Here is an 11,426-nt window from a genome sequence, read left to right as displayed (position 1 = left end):
CAAACATGCTTTCTCTGATTTACCTCTTAACTGTTCGAATTATGTTTTAACGAAAAAGAAAAGTGTCCCGCGCTATATAAGTGAAATAATGATTGAATAAATAATTTATAGATTAATGACTCTGATATGCATTCAAATGAATATAAGTAACATATAAGTGATACAAATATCTAAATCAATACATATATAGATAAGTGAATAAATATGTAAATAGACGAATAATAAATCAATACTTTTTATTGCTTTATTTATTTACATAGTTATTAACTTATCTATATATATAGTTGTTGATTTAGTTATTTTTATCACTTATATGTTGCTTATTATTAATTTTAATCATTATTTATTCAATCTTTATTTCCCTTATGTTTAGCGCAGGACACATCTTTTATTCTTGGCACAGACAGTGTGGCTTACAGCATGTTTATAGGATGCATTGTATGTTTTGTGTGTGTTAGAGGGTTATATAGTTTGTTTTCTATAAAGTTGTATTCCTCATTGAACATGCTGGTGTTACACTGAGCCCTGAGTCAGTGCTTGCACAAACATTTACACCTTTTTTGTAACAAAAAGGGCAGGTTAAAGAGAAAGGGGCAGCGCACAGGAATGCTGGATAAACAATAGCACTCTGAGAGAATGACGGGAACAAAGGCAAGAGGGAAAACATGTGAGACGGGTTGTATTTGATGTGGTTTAGGGAAAGAGGTACCATAAAAATGGAAAAAAGGGAAATATTATAATACCACATTTTAGTGCTGCTTATACCAACCCGGTCTTAGTGCCAGGTGGATCAGGCAGCTGTCTGGGGTGCCTAGATCAGGGCCCGATCTGCCACTCTGTGAGCATAAAAACATAACGCGCGGCCTGCCATATCCAGGCATGCTTGTATCACAAGGCAGCCACCGGCCTTAAAGTGCCAGGGGCTGCCTTGTTATCCCCAATAAGCCGTTGACTGGTACTATACAAAATGCCCCCAATGTGTACAAGTTGGTTTGGTATCTGATGCAACAGAAGCCTCACAGTCTGTGTGTGTGTCGGGGGGGGGGGGCTGCATCGCCATTCCAAATGAATAAAGTGGGGTGTTTATGTGGGGCAATAAATGTGCTTCTTGCCTGGGGCGCTATTCAGTTGAGGATCAGCCCTGTGCTGTTGGACGGATACAGAGACACGCAGACAGATGACAGATCCATCTTCAATGTACTAAGGTTTGCAGCTGCATTACCCCAAACTATAAACCCCACCCCTAAAACTACACATTCGATGAATCAAACTGCAGACACATTGAGAGGTTAATGGAATTGAAATAACACAAGCCTAAACTTTATTAACCCCTTTTTAAGTAGCGCCTCGCCGGCCCCCGTAGCAGGAATTAAAGGGAGCGAGTCGGGGGGCTCGCGGGGACAGGATGTGCGAATCCTAGAGAGAGCCGCCAACCCAAGGGGTGTGCGGGGGGAGGATATTAATGGCTGCGCTCCTCCCTTCGCTGGGCAGAGGGGCATGAAGCTCACTTTCGGTTTGGGAGCCTCTATGCAACTTGGTGTGAATTCTTCCATTAAAATCTTTAATAGTCCCACGCGCGAGTGCTGGGATTTAAGCCACGCATCAGCCGTGTCACCCGCTTCTCGGTACAGATCTTTTCGGTAACCTATAACTGTGCGTTTGTGGGGGGTGCAATCGCTTGGATTATGTCCTGCAACGGGAGATCTACCGGATCTGATACTTGTGGAATGCGATCCATCTCAGCGTACGGCGATCTGTGAGGATACACTGAGCTGGAAGTCCCACTGCCTTTCTGAATGAATGCAGACCCGCCTTTGTGACTATGTACCGGAGATCCAAGATCCGTTGCTGGGTAGATCCGGTGGGTTTCTAAATTCAACAACTGTCCCCACATTCGGAGCAGCTTTCCCCCCTGGCAGGCAGCGCTGTCACTCGTGGCCGTGCACATCTAGCTGTCACGCTGCCTTCTCGGATCCACGCACAGAGGACACTGCAGGACAGATAGTGGATCCCACCTCCTCCTCCTCGCTTTACATAACATCTGACCATGGGAAGCGCATGCCGTGGACCCACCAGCGAGGATCTAACACGGAGAACCCGTTGATCCCCCCCCGGGATCTCCCCACTGGCACCCGATTACCGAGCCCGGGCTTCCATTCAACTGTCAGATTCGTTTATATTCACAGAAGCTGTTCTATTTTTTTGTTCTCTCCTGGCGGAAATGATGAGAGTTTAAGAGTATTTATTCAGGGGGATCGGCTTCCTCCCTTGAAGACCTATGCAAAGTTATGGCTTGAGACACCATGGGGACACGGAAGACAAGAGACATCTCCTGCAGGTAAATGCCGCTTACTTAACCCTTTCCGTGCCTTGCAAACTTACTATTTTTTTCTTTTTTTTAAACCAAACTCGCATGATCCGTCCCTGTTACCCTTTCCAGTAATTTAAGGTCCAGTCTGCATTGCTACCCCCATAATCACCCCAGCATTTAGATCGTGGGGCCCTAGCTGTTTGTTAACTCCATGTGTCACCTCAACAACCCCTATGCAGCGTGCAGTGACCCCCTCCCCCTCCCTGCAGCCCTCGCCTGCCCCACTATCTGATACTAGCAGGTGATAATGGAGCTGTCAGGCTGGCCCGCGACACGAGGGACCGGGAAAGCTCTCTAGTAACACAGCCCGCGGCTTCACCACGTTCCCTCTGTTTACTCTCTCACCGGAGATCTAGACCCGGAGCGGCCCAAATATAACACACAGGCAGCAGTGAGAATTCTTTAGTAGATCCCACTGGAATTGACACGTGACGCGTGCGAAGACACGCAGAGATCGTGTTTTTCACCTGTCAGAAGGGGTTACATACCCGCAATGCACGGAGTCACTTGTTGATCCTGCGATCCGTTTTTAAGGATCGTATAGGTTTCTAGCTGCAAACACGCGGATCGTGTCCAGGTCTCCCCACCGAGAAATAATGTATTATTGCACAAACACGTGTCACTATTATTAGTGGGTGCACTAGTTGAGGTGCCATGTTGTTTTATTGCTGCAAGCAAATGGAATCTATGTTCCTGTCTTTTATTATTAAGCCTGTTCCAAGACCTATATAATAAGTACATATTTCAGTGGGGTTTATTCACTAAAGAGAGAGTTGTGGTTTCTCACTCCACTAATCATGAAGAGCCAGCATTCGAAAGTTTCTCCAGAGCTGGCCAGGTATCGAGTATAATTCAATGTGTAAGGAGAACCTTCACTGGTTTAACTATACATTTTACAGGGCCAGCCAAGCTTTTTCTGCAGCAGAAGCTCACTGGGGTTTGGACCTTCATAATGTATAATGAAGTCAAGGAGCGGAAACGCAGCTCTCCTGCCTACTCTCCCTTCAGTGAATAGACCTCCTTTTCTCCTATTTGTTCCTCAATGGGAGTGAATGGGTTAACGCTGGTTGCAAAGTATTTTAATTCAGGACCCGAACAATCTGTATTATTTGTAGTAAATACATATTAATATATCCAGGTTACAGCATCCTATAATAATTTTGTTCCTAGTGCCAAAAAAAGGCCTTATAACAAAAGCATATTAAAAATGTACGAAATAAAGTGAATTATTATAATTATTCTCCACCCTAAGTGATAAGTTACCAAATCTCAATTTTATACACGTGGACCACGTTCAAATAAGTATAGTTACTTATTTATTAAGAATCACAAAAATGTCCATAAATGCCAAATTAAGCAGAGTGTGATAATTGAATGCCTATTAGAGCTTATATGCAGAAAATAAACATATGGGTCAGTCTCGAAGTCTATGAAGTCTGGCTTCGGCCTCTCGGTCTGCCCCGCCATTGTTAACAAAAATCCCCATATATTATATAAAGTATTTTAACTGGGCCTGTGTATCGCTACCTCAGAAATGCTTGTTAACTGTAAGAAAAAAGTGAGGAAAAGGCTAAACCGCTAAAATTGTTTCTGCAGAAAAGTTAATTCTTATCTTATGATATAAACTAAATATTTGTTTGGTATAGTTGACTAAGCATACATTACCTGTGTCTGTTACAATGTATGTATTAAATAGGCCAGTAATTAATAAGTGAGACCCTGAAGCAACATCGCCAGAACTCCATGAAACGCTATGCAGACAAGTATAAGAAGCCGATTGTGTCTTTCTGAGGAAGTCCGTTGCACCAGTATATTGCTTAAAACCAACGGAACCGAGCATGAGGCGTTCTTTCTATTATCGAAGCCCCCAGGGCAGTCACCTAGGCCGTGGAAAAACACTGTACTGCTCCACAGAGTATGTTGGTGGTATTTAAAAATAAATAAATACATATGCTGTTCTTATTTGGAGTATGTTTCCCTGGAGTGGGAAATGTAATAATGATGAGAGGACTTCCTGTGTGCCCACCGAGTGTTGGTGTGTGGCCAGGTTCCGGTGTTTTCCTGTGATATGAGGCGGGTGAAGTGCTTGGGTCGCTGTTTCGGTGGGTAAATGACCACTGAGAGGAGGTGAGGGCTGGGCTGTGACACCGCTCTGTTTGTCATGATATGCCGAGCCTAGGACATTGTGTCCTTTTAACCTTGTTGCTTCTAGAATGTTTGGCACAGTTGGCTCTGAAAGTTTACCTTAGGTTATACGAAAACCAGTGCTGGGCAGGTTAACAAGGCCGGTGTTAGTGTGGTAATGTATGTGTGTGTGTTTGTTGTTGGAAACACAGTGTCTTATAAGTTAAAGCGCAGGCTGTCAGGGGATGGAACCAGTAAACCTACTGTAGGAGGTTATTATGTTTGGAACTGGTTAATGCTGGTCCTGGCTGCAGGTACCCTGTAATTAATGGCTATAGGCACCTCTCCTTTTCTCATTTTGGAGGAGTATGGATTTCAGGAGTATGGAGTATGCTGGCCTTTGCTATGCCTGGAATGTAAATAGCTTGTTAGAGAGTAAAGGCAGCATTATAATTACCCCGCATATCACCCGAGCAGCTCTGTTAGGCCACGGCAGGGCATGACAACCAAACAAATATCGAATTTCATTGTTCTGCTGTCCATACGTGAAGATGCTCCTTCTGCAAGATGCTCCTTCTGCGCTGTATCACATTTAAGTGTTAAAAATTTTAGCTCTCTTAACCCCTTCATGTGCCCAACAGGGTGAGCAAAGCAATGCATTGCATTTAAACAGAAACCATTAACCCCCTTCACTGTAATAAAGCCCATAAACATTTTCCATTATTCCGTTCACTTAGAAACAAAAAGCAACAATAATAAAACAAAAGTTTATTAAATAATGTCAGGCGACCAAATACATTGTCATGACGCTCGGTAGCTTAACCCCCCTCGTGCTCAAGAGGTGAGCAAAGGAACGCATTGAAACAGAAACCATTAACCCCTTAATGTGAGAAAGCAGTTAAACGCACTGCAAAGCAATACATAGTTTGTCCTTTAAGAACAGGAAGAGTTAACCCTTTCAGTGACAGAAGGGAGCGGCACGTTTTAATGCAAAACTGTATACACACGGTGCTGAAAGGGTTACATTTTAAGTAGATACATTTCTATTTCACTCTTGCTCCTAGTGTGTTAAATAAAGTGTTTTTGAAATGGAGATGGTTTTTATTAAGTACTGGAAATCGTCATCGATAACAGTTTCAGGTCCTTGGCGGTGAGTAAAAACAGTAACTACTGCGTCGATATATTTATATTAAGTTTCTCAATTTCCTGGATGTAATTATACTTTTGTTGTTAGATGCAGATTCAGTCGATGAAAGTACAGGATGTCTGGGGGGTAATCCCATCTTTTCCCCGCTGCACTATAAATGCACAGTTCTAAGCGCTCTACAGTATGGTAGTTCCTTCCGAGAATGTTAATGTATTTTAATAGTGACAGTGATGTATAGGTGACATACGCCTGTCTGTGTTTAACTACTGTTGTTAAACAGTGTTATTGTGCATTGTATTCAAATAATAGTTTCTAAGCTGTAACTTTATGTATGTAATATATTTACATATAAAAATAGTATTCTGTTTGGTCAGTTTTTAGCAAAAATATGCAAAATAAAATCTCTCCATAATTTCAATGGTTAATAAATACCCTTCTTTATATGAGAGATATGGAGGTAAGTGGATCAAACTCCCAGCAGAAGTGGTAGGGGTTAATACAAGTGAGAGAATGTAAACATGCATGGGATTAGCATGTATCTATACTGAAAGTAAGACAAGAGCAATGAACGATTTAAAGCAGGAATGACGACTGAATGTTTTTTATCCTTTGTTCAATTGTGCTACATTGCAGAAAATAATAGCATATCTCTAGCGCCAGCAGATACCGTAGCGCTTTACGGTCAGAGTCGGTAGGATAAATTTAAGAACTGGTAGAAAAGGAGAATAGTGGAGTAGGAAACTTCTAGTCCTCAGGTGAATATAATCTACGTCTAGTGTCCCATACAGTGATTAAAGCATATTAAAAGGTTTTGTAAGTACTTTCATATCCTTTATGTATCTGTGGGGGGGGGTCAGTTATCTTCATCAGTGGCTGCGTCAGTCGGTGGCAGGAAAGCACCCCGTTTAAATAAATGGGAAATCTTTCTGGTCATGCGCTCAAGGGGTCATGTTAGGCCTCCTGGAACTCTTGTGTGAGCCCATGCTTGAGCTGGCTGGTAGTAAGTATAGCGCGCATGTTCCTTGACAAGCAGAGGATGCGTTTGATTGAACACATCTCCTGCAAGCGTAGGAGCCAAGGGAAAGAGGCAAAAGGCATAGAAGAAGTGGCCTTCCGTGAATTTACAATGGAGCGTTTTAAATCTGTGCTTCAGTTCCAGTTCTAGAAGGCAATATGTCAGATATCCAGGGCCCGTGGCCGGCGCATGCATTCATCACCCGTGCAAGTAGAGTCATTTAGAAGAGAAGGTTTGGTGGAGGTTTCCACCTCCACCAAACCTTCTCTTCTAAATGACTCTACTTGCACTCTCCACAGATCCAGACGAGCCACTTTGCTGAACCACAGACTCGGTCTGTTTCTTCCTCAGCACCTCCAGTAACTGAAGCCTGTTCTTGGTGCGGATCATTTTAGGAGAGTCCCAGTGGTGTCACGGCAGGAGAAAAATTTTATGCTTATTAAAGATTAAATGATCTTACTATGTATGGCTTGGAGGAAAGAAGAGAGAGGGATGATTCAATAGAAACATTTAAATACTATAAGGGATTGAACAAAGTACAGGAGGCAAGAACTAGAGGTCATGGTCTAAAACTGGAGGGTCAGAGGCTTAGCTGTAATTTAAGGAAGTTCAACTTTACTGAGAGGGTAGTAGGTGAATGGACTAGGCACCCAGCAGAAGTGGTAGATGCTAATACAGTGAGCAAATTTAAACAGGCATGGGATAGACATAAAGCTATCCTTGCTATAGGACCTGACCACGGACTGATAGGGGTTTAAACGGATTATCAAACCATACATTGCTTGCTAAATTGGATCTTTTAATCCCTTTCATGGTGAGCTACCCTATAGCACTGAGTGGTTTGCTGGTTTCTAATGGGCAGCATGGTGTACTCGCTATGGCCAGATCGTGTGTTCAGCATGTTTCTCACAAGGTTTCCAAGCCAATAGTGTTCTTGGTTCTGATTCAGACTCTCTGTGTTTTAGTATTGAAAAAAAAAGCATTTTTGTGTATTATTTTGGCAAGTTAACATTCAGGTAATTTGTAAAAATAAAAGAGTGATTTTTTTTTAAATTTATTTTGGGCAATAGATCTGTCCCTGTAAAATGCCCCTAAATTTAGCAATTTCACTTTCACTGAAACCACAGTGATTGATTTCGGGTTTCGAGTGTTGCAGATAGCAAAATGTTTTGAATCAGTGTAGTCTGCAGAGTATTTCATTTAGTAACTGGATCCCAGCCGTATCTATGTGCTCCCGGGGGTCACTTTGCCAGAGTTCGGGATGCACTGTTTACTTGGCAGGACCCTAGGAAACAATAGCTGATCAGTCATTGGGGTAAGGGTTGCTTATCTAAAAGTTTTAATTGCTTTTCACAGCTTCTTAAATGTTTTGTTTAACTTCTAATATTCTGGTGTCTTTGATACATTGATGCACCCGTTTTTATTCTCCCAGTAAAATAATTTGGCCTTTATGTTTCCTCATAGTATGCGTACGCTAGGCTAGCCTTCAGAAGCTAAATGTTTATTCACATTGAGGTTGTTCTATCTGTCATTAAGTTGTTTCTATTCACATTGTGGTGCTCAAAGGATGTATTGATATACTAGAGAGAAGCAATCATTGTGTCTGAGCGAAGTAGGTTGTTGTTTCCTGAAGAACAAAATTTTGAACACCTGCCATAGTTTTTAGTGTCTATCTTGCCTCTAGAATCAAGTTTAAATATATCTTTTTGAGGTTGCTCCTTTGATGCAAATTTTGGTGAATTGCATGACAAAAGAGCCTGACTATGGTCAGTAGAGATGTATTCTTTAGAACTGGTCAGAAACTAAGAGGTTTAACTGATTTCAAGTCAGAGTTTTTGTCCTTTTCACCTCTACTTGGTAGCCCTCGGACCCCAGAATATCTTCACCTAGTTATGTTTTCACATTGGTCAATCCCCTGGTCCATTAATCCAATTCTTGGCTCATACACAGTTAAACATAAATATAATTTTCTTAATTATAAGATTTCCTAACTAATGACCACAGCCTCAGCCACGTTAATGGTAAGTATGTGGTAGGTGGGAGTAGCGTTGTGGAAAAAGGCAAACAGTGATAAATAGTGCCTACAGATTAGTGCAATAACTACATTGTGCCTTCTTCATCAGAGCCCTTCAGTGTGGAAATGGTATAAAGGGTTCTACTTCACATCATTGTGTTAACTTTATGGTCTTTATGGGCTAGATCGTACATTGACTGAAATGGGACATGTGTCAGGAGGTTGGGAGGAGATGGTTTTGAGGCTTTTGAGCCCTGATATAAGCCCTTATATAATTATTAGTGAATTGAAGGGTAAGATTGGCCTGGTAGTTGTAAATAGTATAATCATATGGAGGATAATGAAACATAAAAGCATTAAATAAGGAATAACTCGGATGAACTGTGGTGCAACTTTAGAAATTAGAGCTTCGTTTAGTATATGGTTTTCATCACAGTTCACAAGTGGTTTTTTTCCCATGCTGTATCTGTTTTCTGGCGTTCCCTATCATGTTCTGTCTGACTCTTTCCTACCTGCTCTAACTTTAAACACTCACTAGAAGCCCACCTAGTCAGAGAAGCATTCAGCCCCTCCAATATCCCAATCCTACATCTTGAACAAGCCACCCATTCTCCCCACAAGGACACCAGTCTCCATGGCAAGGTTTGTGAAGGTCCATTGAACATCATTAAATTGTCCACCACAGACCCAGTAAATGTCCAAATCCTACTCACCCAAGCAGTCCCTCTCCCACTTTCTCATTCAACCTCCAAATACATTGTACGCTTCTCCCATACCAGTATGTCTAAATGTATGTTACTATCAAATTGTATATGGTCACTTTTAATATTATTGCTGATTGTCCCATTATTGTGATAGCAGTACAGAATCCGCTGGTATTCTAAAGAGAAGTATAATATGCCCGTTACCTGACTATTGATTCGGTGTTGTTTTTTTGTTGAATAATGCTAAATGCATTCATCAATGTGTACTGGGTACGATGTCCTCCTCCAAGTCAAAATATGTTGCCGGTTCATAAATAAATGATGATAGTGACACGTCACATTCCAGAGAAACTATTTTCTTCACAGTTCCATTCAGGAATGAATTGTTTATCAAATCTTAGTGATTTGCTGCAAGCAGTAGAATGTCAGAGCCTTTTCTGAAATATCTCTTTACTGCATATTGACCCCTATGAGAAAGCTATACCAGATTCTGATATCACGCTGCTAAACTCATAGTTGCTTCACGTAGACCCTTCCGTGTCCAGATAAGCTCCCAAAACTGATAAAATGTCTCCCGGTGACGTCAGAACTACTCAAGCATATCAGATCCCATGTAATGTCAGTGTCCCCTTGGCAAGCATCCCATAACAAGATGGCTGTGAAATGTTTGGCCGTTTAGAGGTCGGGTGGACCTAAGAAGCTTCATTTTGCCCACTTCTGTATGTAGTGTGTGTTCCATAACTGAATGGATGCATGGAAGCGTGAGTAGACCCCAGATTCTGTAGCACTGAGTACGTGTCCTGCACGTTCGGCTTGGTGTGTTGTGTGACGTCGGTGAGAGTGTTAAACAGGCGCATGAAGTTCTCGTTCAGCTTGCGTCTGTGTCGTGTGCAGGAAGAAGCTTGACAAGTGGCTAGAAGGATGCTGAGTCATTTACTGCCTGGCAGTGACAGAGCTGATAGACCAGACAGGGGGGCCCGTGAAGGGACATTCATGGAGATCATCTCCACAGCAGGTCCTCCATTTGTGCTGTCCCTAATGCATTATAAGAGTATTTTATTTAGCAAAATATCGCTTTGATGTGAACGCAAACATTCACAGCTTCAGCTACAATGTAAACGTGATAGATTTTGTGCTTTGAAGATAGCACAATAGGTTCCTAGAAGAGCCCAAGAGCACGTGTGGTGGAAGATAATAGAATGAGGGAGTGCTAAGCATTCTGAGTGAAACCCTCAGTATAGTTGCTTGGCTCTGCCCTTTTTCGAGCTAAGGGCATGTTAGTGTGTCTAGCAGGCCAGCACGTCAGTGACGCAGACGTTTAGCGGCATGGTACAGTCATGAATATTGCATTCTGTATTGGTAGTTGCTTATACATGTGCATTACAATTGGGGTGCTGTATGCCTACTTCACTGAACCCTATAAAAAATAGGCATGAGCGCTGCCTTAAACTTCTGCTTTTATGTTTTTCTACGTTTCATCTGTGATATCTGAATGTGGATGTTCTTTATTAGTATATGTTCGTTCTTTACTTTTGTTTATCCCCTGCCTACAAGACATACTAACAAGATCTCGAAATGATTCAGTGCCAGATCCCATAAAGTTCAGTATCCTGGTGACTGCCAGCTACAAAATTAGATTTCTTATAATGCTGTCAACCATTTCATGCATGTGCGCTCTCAGGGAAATCAAGCAGATCACGAGGGAAAACAGATCAGTGTCAGCCGAACTGCCCAGCTCACTTCCTCTGACCTGTAATGATGTCTAATTAAAAAACCCACGGCCACCAAATACTTTTTTATTTATCTTGTGGTACTTGTCTGTCCTGGCCACTGTGATCACACAAATTTACAAACATCCAGCAGGGGAAACCTCTTTCCATGCAATTAGGAACATAGAATTTGACGGCAGACCATTAGTCTGACTATTCTTCCTGATGTTAAGACTCTAACCTTGACCTGACCTTGGACTTGTCTTAGATTCAGTATTCCTCACGTGTCCCATGTATGCTTAATTTGCCTCACAGTTTAGTAAATTTGTGCAATGCTGTGGA

General features: G+C 42.0%; 1 protein-coding gene across 1 annotated transcript in view; it reads left to right on the top strand.

Annotated features, from left to right (window-relative positions):
• Window positions 1–1,676: 1,676 nt before the first annotated feature.
• The window catches only part of SH2B3 (SH2B adaptor protein 3), a 60,016-nt gene continuing 50,266 nt past the window's right edge, over window positions 1,677–11,426 (top strand). Inside the window, exon 1 of the mRNA XM_053473132.1 lies at window positions 1,677–2,338. Within this exon, the coding sequence (XP_053329107.1) occupies window positions 2,279–2,338 (60 nt within the window). The 5' untranslated portion in view covers window positions 1,677–2,278. The remainder of the gene's footprint in view (window positions 2,339–11,426) is intronic.

The sequence above is a fragment of the Spea bombifrons genome, chromosome 1 (assembly GCF_027358695.1).
Source record: "Spea bombifrons isolate aSpeBom1 chromosome 1, aSpeBom1.2.pri, whole genome shotgun sequence".
Taxonomy (NCBI): Eukaryota; Metazoa; Chordata; class Amphibia; order Anura; family Pelobatidae; genus Spea; species Spea bombifrons.
This window is presented reverse-complemented; position numbering and strand designations above follow the sequence as displayed.